This window comes from Siphateles boraxobius, unplaced genomic scaffold (genome assembly GCF_051911475.1).
Source record: "Siphateles boraxobius isolate OS27281-9 unplaced genomic scaffold, OSU_SipBor_1 11, whole genome shotgun sequence".
Classification (NCBI taxonomy): Eukaryota; Metazoa; Chordata; class Actinopteri; order Cypriniformes; family Leuciscidae; genus Siphateles; species Siphateles boraxobius.
In genome coordinates this window covers 13,338,263-13,361,819 of record NW_027508711.1, presented here as the reverse complement: position 1 = coordinate 13,361,819, position 23,557 = coordinate 13,338,263, and the positions used below count along the sequence as shown (strand labels likewise).

The 23,557-nt window shown below is 44.3% G+C and overlaps 1 protein-coding gene and 1 long non-coding RNA gene across 5 annotated transcripts in view; one reads left to right on the top strand and one right to left on the bottom strand.

Annotated features, from left to right (window-relative positions):
- The window catches only part of LOC143703363 (uncharacterized), a 276,206-nt gene that overhangs the window by 207,383 nt on the left and 45,266 nt on the right, over nt 1–23,557 (bottom strand). The gene's annotated exons all lie outside the window — the stretch shown is intronic.
- Nucleotides 20,173–23,550, top strand: LOC143703147 (uncharacterized). 3 transcript variants are annotated; one of them, XM_077197260.1, is made up of 3 exons: nt 20,173–20,471; nt 21,636–21,806; nt 22,276–23,550. In XM_077197260.1, exons 2-3 carry the CDS (start codon nt 21,719–21,721, stop codon nt 22,887–22,889), a joined length of 702 nt encoding a protein of 233 aa, XP_077053375.1. In that variant the 5' UTR covers nt 20,173–20,471; nt 21,636–21,718; the 3' UTR covers nt 22,890–23,550. The 3 variants fall into 3 exon arrangements, with proteins under 3 accessions (XP_077053375.1, XP_077053374.1, XP_077053373.1); XM_077197259.1 differs by having other exon boundaries at nt 20,173–21,329; XM_077197258.1 differs by lacking the exon at nt 20,173–20,471 and having other exon boundaries at nt 21,348–21,806; nt 22,276–23,549.

The following is a 23,557-nucleotide window of genomic DNA, read 5'->3' as shown; positions in this document are numbered from 1 at the left end:
GGAAAGGCTCTTCCCCCCTCGCTGCTGACGGGGGTTCTTGTGGGCTGGCTGGTGATGTTTTGAACAGTGGGCTTTCACCCCCCTGTACAGCTCTGGGTTCTTGGATGAAAGGTGCGGACTGGCTGGTCAGGGAAACTTTGTGGTGTGCGTTTCCCCTTCCCGGTCCTTCTGCAGTCTATAAGAGGGTTTCAACTCTGTGTGAACGGTGTCAAGTTCGTGTTCGAGATCTTGTCTCTGCTGAACGTGCTTGTGGATGGTAGCACGGGCCTCTTGCGAGTTTCTTTCGCAGGCCGTGGCTTTCGAGTCTCTTTAAGTTCAGTCTCTGCTCTTTGCAAGGGGCTTCACTTTTGTCGGAGTTTCTCGTTGAGTTCCTCTCTGGTTCTTTCCTCTGACTGCACTCTTTGGTCTATGTGCAGATGAAGATCAGATAGGGCAGTTTGAAGTCTTTCCACTTCCTTCTGTAGCTCGGGGTCGTTGTCATCCTCGGCTTGCATCCTTAGCGTTGCAACTTCGTGCTCCAGGGCGATGCGGCTCCTTTCGTGGAGACGTGCTTGTGCGATGAGCTGGCAAGTGAGGTTGACGTGTCTGACCGGTCTTTGTCGTGGGAGCTTTGGCTTGGTTTGTGCGCCATCAGCCTGTCCACGTCTACGAGGCTCTTGGCTCGGGGCTCTGAGTCACTGGCGACCTTGGTCAGGAATGGAGGTTTCATGAATCTCAGCCATGTCTCCAGGTTGTCCCAGCGGGTTGTGGGACTGTAGGACCGGAACATACTGGCTTCACTGTGGGCGAGAGGAACACAACACACACACAGAGAGACCAATGGAACTGAATTGCCCCTTGGGGATTAATAAAGCTATCTGTATCTGCATCTGTATGCAGGTTCGTTCTACGTTTAACAAGCTATAATACGGGCTATGCCGCATATGAAAATTTTGGTTAACTGATGCCGACAGTTAAATCATTTGGTGGGACAATTTGGGTAGGTCAGCATGGGCCTGAATAAAGATTTTTAACGGGGCGGTAGCTTAGGGGTCACCTGTTGATGCTAACGGCTTGGTTGTCAAACTATTATTCAGCGTTCCTTGTTGTCTCAGATAGGTTCTGTCTCTAGGTGAACTGAAAGGAACAGAGCACAACAGAAAAGAGCAATGGCAAGATAGCAAAGTTTTAAGTAACATGCAACCATCCAAGATGGAAAGGTCTGTAATGAAATGGCGTTAATAGTACACAGGAAGTGTTACAGGGGAAGAGGAGGCCTAAGCCTGCGATTTGTGGCTAGGAGAGTAGGAGGGAGCCAAACACTTCAATGACCGGGGGAATCTCTAGATTCTGTGGCCGATACTAAGTGATGGATTTAATACCTTTTCTAGTTTCCCTGGGGTGAACTGAGGTCATTCGGGTTGGAGTCAGCATTTTGGTTGGTCTTTCTGTCGTCCCCAAACACTTGACAGCAGTGTCCCGGGCCCTTCCGCATATCTGTACCGATGTGTGCCCTCACGCAACCCGACCTTGAACACAACCGGCAGTGCCAAATTGGTGATGTCGTGTTGCGGGCTGCACCAACGGAGAAATACAGGAAAGTCCGAGACCCGTGCTCAGTCAGCGCTGGTGACGCAGGTCAGACAAACCAGCCTGCTGGACCCCAAGCAGAGATGACTGTCAAATCACCACAGCACGAGAGAAATTTCTACCTACAAACACAAAACAGGATGAAGGACAAGTGAACCTCAACGTGAATTAAAGCTCTCTCTATCTAAATCAAATTGAGTGTCTATTTTTTGTAGAAAAATCATCAAAGGCAACGGCTTTACTAAAATTATGGTACAAACAAAAAAAGGAATTATGACAATGTTAATTATCAGAACAACCTAGCCTCCATTCAGAGAAGAGATTAAGTGCAGCAGGAAGAGCACAGGAGGAAGCAAGCTGTAGTGGCGCGTTTGGGCCACTAAGGGTTTGGGCCACTTCCTCCTAGTGGTCAACCTGGCTGACAGAGAACTTGATTTAAATTGCATTCAAACTGGTTTAAATACAATTCAAATCAAGCGTATGCATAGATGTTAAGTAACTTCTAGAATAGTAAGGATACAGTTGTCATAACGTATCCAATACATAACGTAACGTATCAAATCAAAATTATTGAAAATAATTTGAAAAAGGAAATATAGAAATAAAGCCATAAAACCATTCCCAACAGGAGAGGAGACTTAATTCAAATTGATCTTGAAATTTGTTTGTTTCAAACCAAATTTGATTAAGTGTAGGAAATTAAAGGTTGGCATTATATTTGATGATGATCACGACTACGGTGAGGTATCAATGATAATAACCAAAATAAAACCAACTGGGAGAAAGCCACTTCAGAAAAGAATGATGTTAGGAACTAAGTGATGAGCTGACGTAGAGGGGGGAGGCCACAAGGGGCGCATTCCTCCTAAGTGGTCATCAGAAACTGCTACTGCTTACTTTTAAATTTTAAATTCAACTGTGGTTTGAACCAAATTCAAAATAAGTGTACACAGTCGGGAGTGAAATCATGTTAGTAAAACTGGAACTTGCACATGCATTGAAAGTTAGAAACACAATTTCAGAAATTCACTGGAAAAATCTGAAATTGTGATGAGAGAGATTGTTTAGGAAAAGACGACCTCGTTACTAGTGTCCACGAGATGGCGCTATTTCGCTCATGGAGGGTAAAGTCAGGGGGCGGGGTGCGTAATTCGAGAACTGTCAAGCACTTAGGCCTAAGTGCTGCCCTCTAGTGTTTGTCAGCGGAATAACAACCACCCTGCTTCCATGTGTGATTCAAATTTGAGCGTGCAGACGCTTTGTTTTCTGTAAGATCACACTTATCCAAAATAAAATCTCAGCGTTTTTTTTTCAGCTATATTTTACAAAACGGCGTGGCAGGAATTTTTTCTACACACACACATAGGGACAACAGGAATTAGGCATCGGTTTTTCAATTCCCACATAAACAATTAGCGCTATTATTCACACGTGTTCGCTTATGAATTTTAAACCTCGGCGGGTTTTTTCTATTCGACACGTGTGCACGGAAGGATTTCTTCGCTTCCACACACTAATATGGACAACAGGAATTATACGTCTGTCGTTCGGATCCAAATAACATTTATCAAATAGCACTTATGATTAAAAATGTTTTTTAGGTTGTGGATTTTTTTTTTTTTTGGTGCTATATTTTAACAAACACGTCTGGCGGGATTGCTTCGCTGCGTCGTGCAAAATAAAACAGGAAATATTCGTCTCCCATGACATATTATCAAATAGCACTTATGATTAAATATGCTTAAGGTTTTTTACAATTGAGTAGCTACGTCAATGTTTAACCAGGAGTTCATCATTAATCTAACGATTATAATATCAGGCCTTTCTTAAGAATAGTGAAAGAGCATCGTTTCACTAAATCTAGTCTTCACCCTGACAGAAGAATCTCGTTCAGACAGGGGAGTTTAACATTAAAATGTCACAATTCAAAAGAGGTTTCTTCGTCTTTTGTTGGACAAATTTAATACTATGAAACTGTAGTTTTACTTTTAGTTATTAACAATGGCAAAAGGAATGTTAGACATTATTTTGCAGCTGTTAATGTGCTGAAATGGACTCGGCTTTGTGCCTTTAATCAGTCAGCCAGTGAGTTCGCGTTGCGTTTGCTCACTCTTCTTCTTCTTCTTCTTCTCTTTCTATGGCGGTTGGCAACCAGCTTTTTGGTGCATTACCGCCACCATCTGGACTGGAGTGTGGATCAATGAGTCAGACTCCTACACTGTAAATGAATCAGACTAACCTTTTTACATTCTTTTAATTAACCCAGTTGTCTTTAAAAAAGAAAACAAAAAATTAAAACACATTTCTCCAGACTCTCTTTGCATTATATCATGTACATTTAGGGAAATCTGATTCTCACCTAGTTGTGATAACAATCTTTGTCTAGCTTGATGGTATTTAGGACAATTCATAATTACATGTTCTACTGTCTCTTGACTATTGCAATATTCACATTTTCCATCAACATGCTTATTCATTATAAATAACGTTCTATTTAAACCTGGATGTCCTAATCTTATTCTAGACACCACATCTTCTTCGCGCCTTTTTCTGTATGTATTCCTGCTCTTTCCCACTTTTCCTTGAATACTATACAAGTATCTCCCATTTTGTTCATTGTCCCAAAGAAACTGCCATTTTTCATTAATTTTAGTTTTAATTATACTTTTAACTTCAGCTTTACTGTATTTAATATCCATCTCTATAAAAGAATTCTCTGCTGCTTTCTTCGCACATTTGTCTGCCAACTCATTACCTCCTACACCTATATGAGCTGGCACCCATATAAATGTAGTACTAATACCAGACTTTAGAAGATTGTTAGCTAAATGGATTATTTCAAACACTATATCCTGTCTAGACTCAGAGTGACAATGCTTGAGACTTATTAATGCTGAACTGGAGTCTGACGCAATCACAACTTGCTTAGGTTTATTGCTCTCTATCCACATCATTGCCATCCATATTGCCACCATTTCTGCTGTATATACTGCTAAATCATCATTAATTCTTTTAGCATATTCAATATTTAATTTAGGGATAACATAAGCAATTCCCATTTTCTTATCTTTCTGCTTTGATGCATCAGTATATAAAATAATTCCTTCTTTATATTTACTATTTATGTAATTCTGAGTCCTGCAACGATCCACTCCATTAACCTCCTTTTCCTCCAATAATCCTAAGTCAACTGGAACTTCCGACAGCAGCCAAGGAGGTACAACTGGAAATACCACTGTAGGGCTTATCTTTAATGTACTAATTCCAATTGTTATTATCTTCTGCCTTATTGTCCATCCAAAACTTTTGATTAGATTATTCTCTCTCTCTTGACATTCCCATAAAACTGTCTGACTCATATGTTTTTCAGTATGACCTCTCAGATTTGCCCAATACACAAGAGATAGCTGGTCTCTTCTTAGATGTAGCGGCATCTCCCCCATCTCTACCTGGATTGCTGCCACTGACGAGGTCTTAAATGCCCCACAGCATAACCTCAAACCTTGGTTCTGGATTACATCTAGTTTCTTTAATAAAGTTTTGGCAGCAGATCCATACACTATACACCCATAATCAAATACCGACCTGATCATCCCTGAATAAATAGCTTTCAACGCAGGTCTGCTTGCTCCCCATTCTACTCCACGCAAGCATCTCATCACATTCAACACTTTCTTACATTTATCAATCATTTTCTGGATATGCATTGTCCAAGTTAGTCTTTTGTCGAACCAAATTCCCAAATATTTAAAGAATTCCACTCGTTCTAATTCTACTCCAGATAATTTGATTTTTACATTCAAATCTATTTTCTTCCTAGAGAAAAATAACGTCTTTGTTTTGTCTATTGAGATTCTAAACCCCCATTGAATAGCCCACTCTTGGACTCTATTTACTGCTTGTTGCATCTTATCCACCACAAAATCTATATTCCTTCCCTTTTTCCACATTGCTCCATCGTCTGCAAACAATGCTACCCCGACTGAATTTTGTACATCCTTAAAAACATCATCAATCATGATTGAAAATAAAAGTGGACTGATAATGCTCCCTTGTGGAACACCATTTTCCACACTGTAACTTTCACTTACTTTCCCATTTATTTTAATTTGAATTACTCTATCAGATAAAAACCCTTCCATCCACCTAAACATCTTTCCCTTAATTCCCAATAGTTTTAGTTTAATCAGCATGCCTTCTTTCCACAACATATCGTATGCTTTTTCGATATCAAAAAACACTACCACTACAGATTCTTTATTCACCTGAGCCTTCCTTATTATATCTTCAAGGCATACAATAGGATCCATGGTACTTCTACCTTTCCTGAATCCACTTTGATAATTTTGCATCAATCCTTTTGTTTCTATCCAATACTTAAGCCTGTCATTTATCATTCTCTCCATAGTTTTTCCCATCTGGGACGTTAACGCAATAGGTCTATAATTATTTGCTATTTGGGGATCCTTCCCAGGTTTCCTAATAGGAACAATTATAGACTCCTTCCATGCTCTAGGAATACATCCCTCTATCCATACTTTATTATAAAGATTTAACAAAACATCCTTCCCCTTATCACTTAAGTTGTCCAACATAGAATAACAGATTTTATCTCTCCCTGGCGATGTCTTACCTGCTTTCCTCAATGCCATGTTGAGTTCTGACTTTGTAAACAATACATCCAATTCCCCTCCCTCACTATCCTCATTGCCAAACACATACTGATATTTTCCAACTGTTTCTTTCCTTCCTCTCTTTTCCTCATTATTTAAATTTCCTGAACTATGCACCTTGACGAATATTTTTGCTATAACTTCTGCTTTTTCCTTATTACTAGTGATAGTTCTTTGCCCCTCAATCAGCATAGGATATCCATATTCCCTTCCATTCCCTTTCATTTTTTTAATCATATTCCAAATTCTCCCCACTGGAGTAGTTCTCCCAATAGAATCACAGAACCTCTTCCAGTACTCTTTTTTAGCTTGCCTTATTATTTTCCTGACTTTTGCCTGGGTTCTTTTATATTGAACTAAATTCTGAAAATGGTGTGTTCTCTTTAACTCTTTAAATGCTCTATTTCTATTTGTAATTGCTTCCTTACAGTCTTTTGACCACCACGGAACTATTTTATTTAATGTCTTAGGCTTAGTTTTTGGAATTGATACTCCTGCTGCAATAATTATACTATTACTAATTTTATAACATAATTCCTCAATATCTAGATTTTTATCAATAGATAATAACTCATCGCTAGCTTCTCTATACTTATTCCAATCTGCTTTTTCTAGAATCCACCTCTCTTCTCTTACTTCATGTTCATTCCCTACTTCCATTCCTATCTGAATTCTAATAGGATAGTGATCACTCCCTACCGTACTTTCCTTCACTACCTCCCATTCACATTTATCTGCAATTGTTTTTGTGACAATAGTAAGATCTATTGCTGACTCTGTGCCTCTTGCCACATCTATTCTTGTACCAGAACCATCATTCAGACACACTAACTCTTTTTCTTCCATAAATTCTTCAACTACATTTCCATTCCCATCATCCTTCTCTCCCCATAATGTACTATGTGCATTAAAATCCCCACACCAGATAATTTTCCCTGTTAAATCCTTCCAAATGTTCTCAAGTTGTTTTTTCTCCACTGGTCTACATGGATTATAAAAATGTATTATTGTCACCTTATCCTCACTTGACCTTACTTCTGTAGCAATGTATTCCAAGTCATTCCCCTTCTTAATCTCTCTATACTGAAGTCCTCTTTGTATAAAAATTGCAACTCCTCCTCCTTTACCCATATCCCTATCTCTTCTTAACGAATTGTATCCCTTAATTACAAAATCCAACCTGGGCACTAGCCAGGTCTCTTGTACACAAATAATATTAGGTTTATCTTTTAAATTTTCAACATATACCTTAAATTCTTGACCATTTGCAATTAGACTCCTAGCATTCCACTGGAGTATAATTAAAACCATTATGCAGCCCCAATCCATGTCTGTGAATGTTGTTCTTCATCCTTAAGAATATCTCTAACTCTTTCCCAATTCATTCCCTTTACATCCAAGTATTTTTCGGCTGATTTAACAATTATTTTGATTCTTTCAGTCCTACTACTGGTCTGCGCAGAACAATTGATTATCTCAGCCATGAAGATCACAAAATCTCCTTTGTTCACAATCAGTGTTTCTTCTTTTAGTTTATCACACTTTACACATTCCCCTACCTCTTTAGTCCTCTCCTTTATTATTTCAACAGGCACCACTTTTTGAACTTTCTTAGTTGCTTCTGCATATGAGACCCCTTGAACTACTTTAATTCGCTGTACCTCCTTCATTCTTTTGTTAGCTTCACATCCACCATATGCTGCACTATGCTCCCCTCCACAATTACAGCATTTTAACTTTGCCCCCTCTTCACACTTTCCGTATTCATGTTCACCACTGCATTTACTACACCTTTGTTTTCCCTTACATATCGCAGCTACATGCCCATACCTTTGGCACTTAAAACACCGCAGTGGTGGTGGAATGTAAACCCTGACATCGTAGCTCATGTATCCAATAAAGACTTTTCCTGGAAGATTTTCTTCCTCAAAAGTTATCAAGATTGAAAGACTGTCACAGATATTTCCATTCCTTCTAATTTTTAGTCGTTTTGCTTCCCTGACCTTCACATTGTTTATTCCTTTTTTCACTGAATCAACTGACTCACTCAGAGGAATCCCTGTGATTACACCTCTAACAAGCTTCTTGTCATACACCATTGAACACTTCACTCGCTTTCCATTCAATTTATTTATCTTTATTGCTTTCTGTTGTTGCTCCACACTTTTACATATTACCAGTAAAGAACCATTTCTCAATTTTTTAGCGTTCCTAATTTCCCCAATTTCTTTGTGTAAAGTTTTGGTTAGTAAGGTTGGACTCCACTCATCAAAAGTAGTCCCCTCTTGCAACAGCTTGATAAATACCTTGAATTCATCTTCACTCCTTTTCACCATTGTTCTCCCCTTGTCGATGTCACTACAATCTGATTCGTCTCTATCTTTACTTTTACGTTTTTTCTTTACTACTTTCCATTCTTCCAATTTCCCGCTTCCAACATCCATCTCCCCATCCTCACTTCCTGATCCGTCACTTCCTGACCCCTGTCCATTCCCAGCCCAGTTGTTGCCAACCGCCTGATGTCCTCGATCAACAGACAATTGTCTATGCTCCTTTCCTCCAGATGCCGCCATTCTCCTCATGGGCACCAGAATCCACCTTGAGACAATAACTTCCACACTCAGTTTCCATCCAAATCGAGCTCTGTGTACTAGGAACGTCCTGCTGGAGGAGTCAAGGCGCGTGCGTTTTTTCCTCTTCCCACCCGTTTGCTCACTCGAGGCGCGCGTACAATATTAAATCACAATAGACATCGATTGAAACTGAATTGCTCAAAAACAAGTTTAAAATGTGCCTGCATTATTCTCCACCAATTATGTAAAGACTCTGGGGCGGATCTAATCCGTGGGGAATTTGCATATCATAATTAATAATTGGTAATTAATAATTATTCATACATGTTTGGATTAGATCAGTCTTACATGTTAATAAAACTCCCGATAAGGGATGATATGTCATTTTACCTGAATGCATGTATGTGTATCCTTGCACTTAACCACAAGTTGATTGCAATTAACTAAACGGACCACGTCTTACAAAACAGGCTAAATTAATTAGCTCAATTGTCAGACTAATATCTGTGGGAATCCACAATATCATCTTACTTTATAGGATTTCAGGAAAAGCAATTCTGTGGCCACAAGAATTGGGTTTCCTGCCCTATAAACACATACTCTTTAAAGTATCTTTAATTTGTAAGCTTGTTGCTATAAGATCTTTTGGCACTTAAGGGACTTAAATGAGCAAAAAGGCAGTACATCAATCAGATGAATATAATGAATTTAATAAGGCAGAACTACTTATGTATTTACTACGGTTACATGGGATATATGTATTTACAAACATAATAAACAACAATACACGATAAGGCATCGATGAACGAGAAATGCATAGAGTGTGGACAATGGAAACACGTGTGAGAGGGGAAGAGGGGGAGAGAGAGAGAGAGAGAGAGAGCATTGGCAACATTCCCCCTGACAGTCCCTGTCTGTAACAACACGAAAACATCATCTTAATGCTTCTTAGAAGCTCTATAAAGAGATATACTTAAGTTCCTGGGTCTCTCTGTGTCGCGGCATTCCTGCGCGTGCGTGAGCGGAGTCCTTTAGGAAGCGTCACTGGGCGCTGCTTTGCGGCGCGTGTTGAACGGAGTTACCAAGTCTTTGGGGTAACATTACCAAAGGAAAATAGTTCGGCTAAGTTCGTTTCACTTTGTGGAAGTGAACAGAGTCGACTATGAAAAACAAAACTTTGACAAACAAAGAAAAGAAATAAAGATCTCTACGGGGAAATCACGCGGAGTTAATGTCACATCCTCGCATGGCTGGTGAAGAAGCGTGTGTGCGTCTCTCGCCACGTGGTCACGTGCGCGTGTTTCTCCTTCAAAACGAGCGCGCGCTCGTTTAAAGGTCCCTTGTAGATGGATTCGCTGAAGAGATATGTCACGCGGTGTTCTTTTCACTCGTCGATTGGAATTAAACACGGAGACTTATCTAAGACTGAAAAACACAAACTAAACTAGAAACAAAAAAAGAAAGGCGAAGAGCTCGCCCGGAGACGAGACCTTACATTATGACAGTCGAAGTAACAGAGAGCGAGCGGAGGGGGGAAGCGTCATTTATCACCTTGGAGAAATCCGGCCTCTTCCTGTTGACTTGGCCAATTAGAGGGTTGGAATTTCACAGGCGGGACTTTGGTTTTTATTGCTCTTTGTCTAAGAGAGAGACATTTGAAACCGACGAAATTAGGGTGTTTAAGAGCAGAATCTTCACAATTCTTATAATACTAATGTGTCACAAGTTTAGCAAAATGTAATGTCAATTAACAAATGGGGAATGAAGATTGGAGTTTATCGAGACCAAACTTGCCACAAATGGATTTGGTTAAACATTAGTTGGCCAAGTTTAAAACATTATCGCATTAGAGTTGTCGAGAAACATAGACCAAACCACAAAAAGGCAACTCATGAAATAGGGAACTTAGATACATTGTTCATACAATTCTCAAGTGGATATATAATAGCATATATATATATGAATACAGGATTCATTTCTCCTCCTTGGTTAGAATTCAGAGAGGGTGGCAGTTCTGTGAACATTCCTTTGGGTCGTAAACGCCGTTATCTAAGAACACCAGTGATGTTAGTTTTGGTCTCTTTTCACTCCAAAGATGGAAAGCATAGTAAACTATATCTTACTGGATATTACTGTCGTATTCTGATTGATCACACCGAAAGCATTCTGGAGGTGTCCAGAACTATGTGTACAAGTTATGGGAATAGACAGTTATATTTAAAATGCATAATGAAGGTATTTATAATTCACTTTAAGCTACGATAAAATCATAGTCATTCCAATGTGACATGGGCAAATGGACACACATAAAAACACATTGAATATATCTGGTTAAATGTCTTTTAAAGAAAAGAAGTTTCTTTTCGCTTTGGAATCCACTTCCTTTGGGACATTCCGATCAGTCATAAAATGTCTTGTAATCGGACACCACGCTCTGTCCTGAGTGTGGTCTTCACTGGTGGGGGAATGTGTGTGTGTGTGTGTGTGTGTGTGTGTGTGTGTGTGTGTGTGTTTGTGTGTGTGTGTTTGGGTTAATTTACATTCAGAGATTTTTGGTCTTTAGCCGGATGTATTTAGTTATTCAGATTCACCCACTTAGCCCAGTCCCTACATGGTGCTTCTGTTATGACTGGAAAGCTTTGAAAATGATAGCTCTATTAGAATATAATATGTTTTCATTTTTAAATTTTGAATGTAATTTCAAGGCAAGAAAACTGGAGTGAGTAAGAGGCTTAAAGACCATTTCCCTGGACTTATCACTGTTCATTGTGTTGTCCATCGCCTCAATCCTGTAGTGAGTGCATGAACAAAAAGGTGGTGTCTTACCTAACCAAATACTGCAGAACCATGTCAACAATGTTTTGGTTCCATCAAGCAAACAGTACCAGAACTAGCAGTCTCAGAGAGATGGATAAATTATTTGAGCTTCCACAACTAAAACTGGAGGCATGAATCTAAATTATTAATACTTACAACGAGAGTAATTTGAGAAATTTAAGCAGTATTTGAGTTGGAGAGACAGTGCTAAAAAATACATTTTGAAGTCATTTCTGTTGTTAAAAAAAAATTCTCATCGAGATGGGAGAGTAACAAAGAGCCCACTGATATTAGAGATCCTTCCAGCCCTGTTGGCAGACTTGTCACTTCAGGCTTGAACAGAACCAACAGCCCAAGGCCTTTACAACTTTGCCAAGGCAGAGTTCTTCCCTCCACCACTCTGCCCCATGCAGATTGTGCATGAGAAGCTGCACAGACAGTTTCAAGTGTTCCAAAGACACAACCTCTTCTTTTCCCAAGTTGAGCAGGAGGTCTAAACGTACCACAGACTTATTGATTTATAATTTGTATAGCTTATTTAGAGCTGTGCTATTTTTCTATATATAGGTGACAGCACTTCAGTCATGCATTGGGGAGCTCAAATTCAAAAGCACTGTAAAGGACAGATGGGAGTCTTGGCTCACTTCAGAGACAGGCCTAAAGCCATTGAAGGAGGAAATCCTTTCATATTTCCAGTGTCTGGAAAAGATTCCAAAAGTAAGTAAGATCAATAAATTAATATTACTCATATTAATCAAACTTTCTATAAATAACTTATTAATTTGTAATACTACACACTTTATTAACTAAATTGTAATTTGTATGTTACCATAGGTTATGCACCCATTGCATACAATGACATGCTGGGGAAATCACATTATGAAATAAATGGTTTATTTCATAATGTGTAAATAAATAAATATAAATAAAAATATAAAAAATTCATAAAAATAAATAAAATAAAGTAGAATTTTGAGCTGTAAGCAAAGAGTACAGAACTATAAAAAAGTATAATATTACAATATAATATTATAATATTATTTCTATATACAACATATTACAATATTATTTTAATATTATAGTTTATTTAAAAAAAAAAAAAGGCTTTCACTTCTTGTCAGTTCTTTGCTGGAAGCACGTCCCAGGCGGGTTCGTCACCTATTTGGTTCCCCCGGAAACATTTCCGTTGTGGTCTGAGTTACTTGCAGCGCGTTTCTGTATTTGGTTGTGTTGTGAGCTTTTGCAGCGCGTTTCTGTATTTTGTTGTGTTGTGAGTATTTGGAGCACATGTGTGTTGTGAAACTGATGATGTTTTCTTAATTTGCGGGTGTTTTTTTATTTGCATGCGTTTTTTTCTATTTGCTTGCGTTTTTTTCTATTTGCATGCGTCTTCTTTAGGTTGCAGCACGTTGAGCTCTGTCGGCCACCGTATTTTACAGCCATCTTTGATCATATTTACCAAGGGGGCAAATAATTCTGACCAGCACTGTAGGTGTAAAATAATGAACTAATAAATCATTTTTTTAAGTTAGTAATACACTGAAAAAAAATGTCACAATGCAAATGAGCTAGTTTTACTCAAGTCAAATTTATTACCATCATATTCTAACACCACTGAATCAACCTAAATACAACCTATAACAAGAAAATTATTTGTATAGGTTAAATCAAGTAAAAAACATTTTTTTAAGGTAACATTTGCAGTTTACCACATTTGGCAGTGTATTTGTGGTAATAAACCATCCATGTTCCCTTTCGTAGTCACTCCGAGTTACGTCGGATGACGACGAATGGGGGTTTCGCCTAGAAAGCCAATCATCTTCGTGTATTATAAAACGAGCCAATGGCGATGAAATGCCATGGGTCTGCGGAATTTGCATAGCGTAACTCCGCCCCACCTCGTGGGTATAAAAGGAGGACGCTCGGCAACATGCAGATATGTTTTCGCTTCGGAGCCAAGAGCTTCTCTTCACTCCACAAGCCAATCCTGACTTCATCTTCTGTGACGAGCGAACTCTCCGGTGTTGGTGTGACGGCGGTACCCAGCGAGTTCACATTGCCTGCGATCTGAGCAGTGATCTGCCAGTCTGTGTGTTTCTCCCTGGTCGCCTCAGCATCGCTGAGTTTTTTCTCTAAAAGAGCTGCACGTGGCACGTCTTTTTAAAGATGTCTCGCCCGTGTTCTTCTGGGTGCGGTCGTTTCCTGTCTTCCTTTGATGGGCACAATCGCTGCTTTGCGTTTTTGGGCTTAGAGCACGCTAAAGCAGCGCTTGTGGATGACTCATGTTCCTTCTGTGGGAACATGGCCATCGCAACACTGAGGTCTAGACTCAATGATCTCATTCGGGAGAGAGTCCCCTCATCCACACCCCGATCTACATCCTCCACGAGAGGCTGTACTTCGGCTGGTGGACAGGGTGATCTGAGGGTTACGGTGTGGGACAATCCGACGATGCGTCCTCGGACCACGCCCCCCTCTACAGTGTTGCAACCCGCGAGTGCCGCGGTGATTCTACCGGGTTCATCCTTCGATGCCCCGCGTGTTTCATTCGGCGCTCCAGAGGAAGACTCGATGTCGATCGCGGCATCACAAGGCGGGCAAGAGTCATCGGGAAGTGACGATGCGGCTGCGTTGCCTCCTTCTGGAGCTCCAGCGTTGCCCGTATCAGATCCCGAGATGACGGCCATGCTCTCCCGGGCCGCCGCGAGCATCGTGCTTGAGTGGAACCCTCCGCCCTGCCCTGAGCGCTCGCGGTTGGATGATTGGTTTTTGGGTGCGGCTGCCGCCTCACGGCCACAGCCAACCCCAATGCCATTCTTCCCGGAGGTGCATGAGGAGTTGACGAAATCATGGAAGGCTCCCTTGACCTCCCGTGTACGTTCGTCAGCTTTCTCCGCTTTTCCTCCCCTCGATGGGGCAGCCGCCCATGGGTACACTGGGATTCCCCCGGTTGAACGCTCTGTTGCCATGCAACTATGTCCTCAGAGTGCTTCATCTCGTGGTAATCCTAAGCACCCGTCCAAGGCCTGTAGATTCTCGTCCACCTTAGTGGCGAGGTCTCACAGAGCTGCAGGACAGGCGGCTGCCGCTCTGCATGCGATGAGCACCTTGCAGGTCTACCAGGCCCAGCTGCTCAGAGATATGCACGAGGCGGGGACTGACCCAGGGCTCTTCAATGAGCTGCGTGCCGCCACTGACCTCGCTCTCCGAGCGACGAAAGTGGCCTCACGCTCCCTGGGTCAGGTGATGGCCACCTCTGTGGTCCAGGAGCGTCACCTATGGCTGAACCTGGCTGATATGCGGGACGCCGAGCGTACCCGTCTGCTCGACGCCCCCATATCCCAGGCCGGCCTCTTCGGCGGAGCGGTTGAGGACTTTGCCCAGCAGTTCTCAACCGCACAGAAGCAGTCTGAGGCGATTAAACATATTCTGCCCCGACGGCCTGCTGCTGCCTCCACCCAGCCGTCGGTACAGACACCTCAGACTGCTCGCCGCCGAGGGCGCCCTCCTGTGGCTCCCTCCCCTCCCGCACGGCCCCAGCAGCAGCCTTCACCCGGGCCGCGTCGTGGAGGAGGCCGCAGGAAGGCGCCACAGCCCTCTCCAGCCCCGCGCCCCGCTAAACGCCAGGCTAAGCGGCGCTCCTGAGACGGGCTGCTCAGTGATGGTGTCGGTTTTTTCCCAGGAGGCGGTTGCAGGCCCCCTCCTTCCCCCGGCGGAGGGCCGGGGGAGAATCTTTTGTTCTCCCGCTGCCCACCCACGGGTGGGCAGTACCCTATTATGGTCAAAGAAAGAATCAATACACCCATCACTGAGCACACAGAGCCGGTTGACAGTGCGCGACGCCCCCGGGCCTCGCCGCTCTCATCCCCCTCTGTCACAGAGTACTCGGACCGCAGTGTGTGCCGCCTCCGGGCCTCGCCACTCCCGTCCCCCTCTGTCCCGGAGGGTGCGCGCGACAGTGTGTGCCGTCTCCGGACCTCACCACTCTCGTCCCCCTCTATCGCCAGACCCCTGGCAGAGCAGACCCCCGTGGAACGCTGGTCCTTCCCTGGTCTCCTCTGTCAGGACGCGGAGCATGACCGCGCCCCCGCTCCGGGCCGCTTTGCCACCCTCGCCTGGGCTGGTCACTCCGCTTCGCTGCCCCTCCGGGGGGACGCCTGTGGTTCGTATGACCCCGCTGGTTCAGTATCTGACAGCTTGGTTGGAGCTTCCCAGCCTTTCTCGCTGGGTCGCCAGAACTATCAGGCTCGGCTATGCGATTCAGTTCGCACGGTCTCCTCCCCGCTTCAGGGGAGTTCGCTTCACTATGGTCGGTGGCAATGCCCCTATCATGAGAGCGGAGGTTGCTACCCTGCTGGCGAAGGGTGCAATCGAGACTGTCCCTCCAGCCGAGATGAGGTCAGGGTTTTACAGCCCGTACTTCATTGTCCCCAAGAAATCCGGTGGGTTACGGCCGATCCTGGATCTGCGCGTCTTGAACCGCTCCCTTCACAGGCTGCCGTTCAAGATGCTCACGGCCAAACGCATTTTCGAATGTGTGCGGCCACGGGATTGGTTTGCAGCCATAGACCTGAAGGACGCCTACTTTCATGTCTCCATCTTACCTCGACACAGACCGTTCCTACAGTTTGCTTTCGAGGGGCAGGCATACCAGTACGCGGTTCTCCCCTTCGGGCTAGCCCTGTCTCCTCGCGTCTTCACGAAGATCGTCGAGGCTGCCCTTGTTCCCCTTCGGGAACACGGGGTTCGCATCCTGAACTATCTCGACGACTGGCTGATCCTAGCTCACTCTCGAGACCAGGTTTGCGAACACAGGGATCTTGTGCTTCGGCACCTAGCCCGTCTGGGCCTTCGGGTCAACTGGGAGAAGAGCAAACTCTGCCCCGTGCAGAGGATCTCTTTTCTCGGTATGGAGATCGACTCGGTCGCCATGTCCGCGCAGCTTACGAGCGAGCGCGCACACTCGCTGCTGACTTGCCTTCGACAGTTCGATGGCAAGAGTGCGGTCCCACTGAAATTGTTTCAGAGGCTCCTGGGGCATATGGCATCCGCAGCCGCAGCAACGCCGCTCGGATTGCTTCATATGAGACCGCTTCAGCTGTGGCTTCGCGATCGAGTCCCGAGGTGGGCATGGCATCACGGCACGTTCCGGGTCCCAGTGACTCCGACCTGCCGTCAGTCCAACCTCAGCTTTCTACGGGCCGGAGTTCCCCTAGAACGAGTTTCCAGGCATGTTGTTGTCTCCACAGATGCCTCTTCCACGGGTTGGGGCGCCATGTGCAACGGACATGCTGCCGCGGGCTCCTGGACAGGACCCCAGCGCCTTTTGCACGTCAATTGCCTCGAGTTGCTGGCAGTACGCCTTGCCCTGCACCGTTTCCTGACGTTGCTCAGGGGTCAACACGTACTAGTCCGTTCAGACAATACCGCGACTGTAGCGTACATCAACCGTCAGGGTGGTCTACGCTCCCGCCGTATGTCGCAACTCGCACGCCACCTCCTCTTATGGAGTCAGAAGCACCTGAGGTCCCTTCGTGCTATCTACATTCCGGGAGATCGGAACTTTGCAGCCGACGAGCTGTCACGGTTTCGGCCCATCTCCGGCGAATGGAGACTCCATCCCCAGTCGGTTCAGCTGATTTGGGACCAGTTCGGGGACGCACAGATAGATCTGTTTGCCTCTCACGACTCGACCCATTGCGCCCTGTTCTATTCCCTGACCGAGGGCTCTCTCGGCACGGATGCACTGGCGCACAGCTGGCCGCGGGGCCTACACAAGTATGCGTTTCCCCCAGTGAGCCTTCTCGCACAGACCTTGTGCAAGATCAAGGAGGACAAGGAGCAGCTCATTCTGGTTGCGCCGTATTGGCCCACCCGGACCTGGTTCTCCGAACTGGTGCTCCTCGCGACAGCACCTCCTTGGCCAATTCCTCTGAGGAAGGATCTCCTTTCTCAGAGACGGGGCACCCTTTGGCACCCTCGACCCGATCTCTGGAGGCTCCACGTGTGGCTCCTGGACGGGACGAGGCAGGTTTGAGTACCCTGCCACCAGCGGTGGCGGCTACCATCACTTCCGCTAGAGCATCGTCCACGAGACATGTCTATGCGTTGAAGTGGAACCTCTTCGTCAACTGGTGCTCTTCTCGTCGAGAAGACCCCAGGAAATGCTCGATCTCTGTCGTGCTTTCCTTCCTGCAAGAGGGGTTGGAGCGAAGGCTGTCTCCCTCCACCCTGAAGGTGTATGTGGCCGCTATCGCCGCATATCACGAAGCAGTTCAAGGTAAGTCTCTGGGGAAGCACGACCTGATCGTCAGGTTCCTGAGAGGAGCGAGGAGACTAAATCCTCCTCGCCCTCCCCTCGTTCCCTCTTGGGACCTCTCAGTGGTCTTAAATGCCCTGCAGAGGGCTCCCTTTGAGCCTCTGCAATCAGTGGAGCTTAAGTTCCTGTCTATGAAGACAGCGCTCCTGGTTGCATTGGCCTCCATCAAGAGGGTAGGGGACCTGCACGCATTCTCCGTTGACGAAGCGTGCCTGGAATTCGGGCCCGGTCACTCTCACGTGATCCTGAGACCCCGGCCTGGATATGTGCCCAAGGTTCCCACCACTCCCTTCCGGGACCAGGTGGTGAACCTGCAAGCGCTGCCCCGGGAGGAGGCAGACCCAGCCTTGGCACTGCTCTGTCCAGTACGCGCTCTCTGCGCTTACGTAGACAGGACGCAGTGTTTCAGGACCTCAGACCAGCTCTTTGTCTGTTATGGTGGGAGACTGAAGGGAAAGGCTCTCTCAAAGCAGAGGTTGTCTCACTGGATAGTGGACGCCATTGCTTTGGCTTACCAACAGCAAGGCCGACCGTGCCCCCTTGGTGTGACAGCCCACTCCACCCGGAGTGTGGCTTCCTCTTGGGCTCTAGCGCATGGCGCCTCACTGGCAGACATTTGTAGAGCTGCAGGCTGGGCGACACCCAACACATTCGCCAGATTCTATAATCTCCGAGTGGAGCCTGTGTCCTCTCGTGTACTCGCTTCAGTCAGCTAGTACTGGACCCGCTCAGGTGTCTTTGCTTGCTCGCCTTTCCACTCCACGGACTGGATACGTGCGATTATTCCTCAGGTGAGCCTTCCTCTCTGAAGCCCTGAGTTCCTCCAGCACTGTTGATGCTGGCGCCAGTGTCTATTGCCTGGGCGTCGGCTAGGTGCCTCCGTGTGCATGGTTCCTCCCTGAGTAACCCCCACATGTGTATTTCCACTGTAAGCCTCCTTGAGCATGTGTCTTTCCCTTGGCAAGCCATCTTGCCCTCCTGGAGTTGAAAGTTGCCACCCCTCGGGCTGGTCACTCCAGTGTTCCTCCATATGTAGCCCTCCGGCCATATGTGTATCTTAAGTCCTCCCTACGGGTAGGCATGCTGCGGCATATCTCCTCTGAGATATGCTTCCCAGTGTACCTTGGTATTCCTGTGTTAAGTAGGACTCCTTCGTCTGTGCCAGTATCACGACAGGGGGATCAGACTTTCGCAGGGCACTGGAAGACAGCTGTGAAGGTGGCGTGATTTCACGGGGACCCCCATTCGTCGTCATCCGACGTAACTCGGAGTGACTACGAAAGGGAACGTCTCGGTTACGTATGTAACCCTCGTTCCCTGAGTAGGGAACGGAGACGTTACGTCTCCCTGCCACTTCCGCTGTACCGCTGGGTAGACGCCTGAGTTCAGTCTCGGCTCCTCAGCGAAGACATATCTGCATGTTGCCGAGCGTCCTCCTTTTATACCCACGAGGTGGGGCGGAGTTACGCTATGCAAATTCCGCAGACCCATGGCATTTCATCGCCATTGGCTCGTTTTATAATACACGAAGATGATTGGCTTTCTAGGCGAAACCCCCATTCGTCGTCATCCGACGTAACGTCTCCGTTCCCTACTCAGGGAACGAGGGTTACATACGTAACCGAGACGTTTTGCATCCAAGAAACCAAAACTCCATCAGGTGACAGAATGGAGAAAAAAAACACTTGGGAGAAACCAGGATCAGTCGGGGGGCCAGTTCTCCTCTGGCCAACGAACGAACAGTGTATGATTATGAATCAGGCAGGATTACTGGTCAGAAGTCAGGTTGGATCAGAACATTCAGAATATTTATCCAGTTCCATCTGGTTGAAGATCGGAGTCATCACGCCGGTATGGAGACGGGTTTGTTGAGGATGGTTGTCGTTTCAATGAGGCCTTTAAAGGGGAGAGTCTAGTTGACACAACCTCTGTTGACACTTCAGGGATGCGTTTCGTTGTCATATCTAGGTGCAGGTGCTCCATCTGATCTGGATACGCCCCGTATCCGTCTGACTACATCATGCGTTGTGGTCGTGTCTAGGCGCAGGTCCACCATCTGATCTGGATCCGGCCCGGATCTGGCTGATTACAGTAAACCTCTGAATAAACAGAAAGACTAATGTCAGCGTAGATGCCATTCTTCTTTTGATGTAACGAGTACATCAAGAGTTATAAGAAGTGTTCCTGGTTCTTGCTGACGTTCACATGTAAAAAAGTTGTAATCCCTTTCTTTTATTATCTGTCCTGACAGGGATTGTTTTTTAGTTCATGAATAAATAGGATAGGCCCTATAGGATAGGACTGCATTTATATAGCGCTTTCAACAGACCCATGACCACCAAAGCGCTTTACCTATTGCCTCACATTCACCCATTCATTCACTCATTCAAACACTGACGACGGTGTCAGCAATGCAAGGCGCCATCCAGCTCGTCGGGAGCAGCTGGGGTTAGGTGTCTTGCTCATGGACACCTCGACACTTGGTCAGGGGGAACCGGGGATGGGACAACCAACCTTACGGTTTGTAGACAACCTACATGAACCACTGCCGCCCATTATTTCAAACTGTTTCTTTGCATTTATTTTAAATTTATTGTCAGTATTTCTTCACGCTCTGACGAAATTTACCAATAGGCCCTTTGCACAATGACGTCGGATAACTTCTGCTTTTCCGCAAAGCAGTGTAAACATACTTCAGTTTTAACTTGCGCGCGCTGGTAAATGTTACTTCAAGAAAACACATAAGGTGATCACCGACAACACGAAAGGTAAAATTAAAATAATAATAATGTTTACGTATGTAGCGTTATTGGTTCTTATATTTAGATTATTTTGATGACGTTAATGATCATTTCCAATGACTTATTGCATTCTTAATGCGTGTGACTGTCGTGGAGGAAAAAGTAGAAAGTTAGCTAGCACCAAAATAACTGTTAAATCGCGGTCAGCCCGTGTATTGCCACGAATTTACTAACAAGTGTTACATTTTTATCAAAGCTAAATGTCAAACCATTTCCATATGCTGATTTGATTTATCATTCATTTTATTCCTGTGTCCATTTTTCAACAGTTTCCTATCCCAATAAGTATGGCACAGTCATCTTGTAGATGCTATTGTAGTGTTCCTTGTTGTTCAAACAACAAACATAAATTTCCTTATTTAGGTTTCCACGATTTTCCAGTGGACGCTGAAATACGTGCACGTTGGGTAAGGGTGATCAAAAGAGACAAGGCCCGAGTTTTAAAATCCTCCGTGGGAGCACTTACGTGTGTAGTCAGCACTTTACCCCAGAGGATATAATACATCAACCAGTGGACGAACCATACTTAAGAAAGGAGAAACGCCATCCAGATTCCCCTGGAATGACTGGGGTAAAGGTAGGACACTATTAAGCCTGGTAGTACATTAAAATAACAATAAATCATAATTTATTACATTATTTACAGATTACATATAATTGTGCTTATATGAAATAAACTAAGAAAATAGTATTTCATTATAAATTTTATACAGCTTATTAACCCATATAAATAATAAAGTATAATAAATCATCCTGTTGCCATTAAAATTGCCATTTGTTATTATTGCATTTGTGGTAGTATTATACATATTTTTTTAAATCCTGAGAAATGATTAATAAATATTCATAATGAAATGTATGTGTATCTATTTCACATTTCTAGGAAGAGCCTCACAAGCTCGACGGCCAGTTTACCAGAGAGCAAGGAAGCATTTTAGGGCTGCAGTCCTAGGTGAATCTCAGGAGATGCCTGTCCCAGGAGACATCACAGAGGAGGCACTGCCTGAAGGTGGAGTAGCAAAAGATCATGACTATGCCTACCATCCTTCTCCTGGTAATCTTAGTTATTGTAGTCTCTTTATTTCATAAGAGCAAAGAATTACTGTCACGCTTACTAACAAATAACATCCAATAATGAAGACAGAGTAAAAACTAGTAGATGACTTAAAGGGTTACTTCACCCAAAAATTCTGTCAGTAATTACTCACCCTCATGTTGTTTCAACCCCGTAAGACTTTCCTTCATCTTTGGAACACAAATTAAGATATCTTTGATGAAATCTGAGAACTGTCACACTCCTCCATAGGCTTCTAAGAGACTGAAACTTGTCGGCCCAGGAAATGTATTAAAAGACATTGTTAAAATAGTGCACAAAATGTATTCTTGTCACTTTATAAACTTATGGTTGACCACTGTAGTCAAAAATATCTTAATTTGTGTTCCAAAAATAAACACAATTTTCATTTTAGGGTGAACTATCTCCTTAATAAACATTAAGGTGTATGCTTTTTCTTGCTTTTAAGATAAACTGGATGCTGCTGCATGGAGAATTCAAGAGTTGGAGTTTCAGGTTGTGTCACTAAAACTTGAAATCCAGCAGCTGACAGTTAAGCAGCTAAAGCAGCCTCTGATTTTTAAGTTCTGTGTCACAGATGAGGACTTTCGTTACTACACTAGGTTCAGCTCAAAGAAGGTCTTCACTGTGTTTTCGGAGTCAGTTTACCCTTCTGCTTCAAGGCTTTTGTACTGGTCCAAGGCACAGCAAACAGCACAAGAGGCACCTAGCCCTCAGCGGAAACTTCCGCTCATTGATGAACTGTTCATGTTTCTCTGTCGTGTTGTAGCTGGGCTTCAGGAGAAAACCTTGTCAACCATCTTCGAGGTCAGCTTGTCTACTGTTAGTCGCATCATCCTAACATGGACAAGCTACCTGTATCAGGTTCTTGGCTCGCTACCGTTGTGGATGACGAGAGAGCAAGTGCAGGTCACAATGCCTGACAAGTTCAAGCTCTACTGCCCTCAGGTGAGAGTGATAATAGACTGCACCGAGATCCGTTGTGAAACAGCATCTTCTCTCTCTTACTACAGTCGGAAACATTTTCCAACTATAAAAACCACACCACCTTTAAAGGTCTAATTGGCATTGCCCCAGGTGGGGTTATCACATTTGTTTTGATATTGTACACAGTCTCCATCTCTGATATTGAAATAACCTGGCAATCGCAGATCTTGCAGTTACTTCAACCAGAAGATGGAGTAATGGCTGACAAGGGGTTCCAAATTGAGAAGATGCTGTCACAGATGGGGACAACCCTCATCATCCCTCCACTGAAAAAATCGAATCAGCTCAGGACAGAGGACACATTGAAGACCCAGGCTATTGCCCGCTTGAGAATTTAGTTGAGAGGGCGAAATGCAGGGTGAAGGAGTACCACATTTGGGATGGGCTTGTTCCTCTTTCTATGGTAGGTTCAGTCAATCAGTTGTGGGCCATCTGTTGCCTACTCTCAAACTATCAGGGACCTCTTGATATCAAAGGGGACAAACCCATCTGAAGTGTTTCCTTTCTTGGGTGAGATTAATTCTTAATTAATTCTTCTACTTTTAGGTGTTTGACACTGTGTAGATATACTGTAAATACAAGTGCTTTGTAATATATTTTTAAATTTGCTACATTTTCTATGCTTTGTATGAACATAGGGGTTACTATATTTGCATGGTTATTAATAAACAATGTTGTGAAGCATTCTGTAAAAAGTTTATCCAGAGTAAAATGAATTTACACCTTAACCATTAAAAGAAAGA

Bases quoted from the DNA above. Each gene is read 5' to 3' on its own strand.
- LOC143703147 (XM_077197258.1), top strand. From the start codon at position 21,602: ATGAAATGTATGTGTATCTATTTCACATTTCTAGGAAGAGCCTCACAA. The intron at 21,807-22,275 runs GTAATCTTAGTT...CTTGCTTTTAAG, and splicing joins TGCCTACCATCCTTCTCCTG to ATAAACTGGATGCTGCTGCA.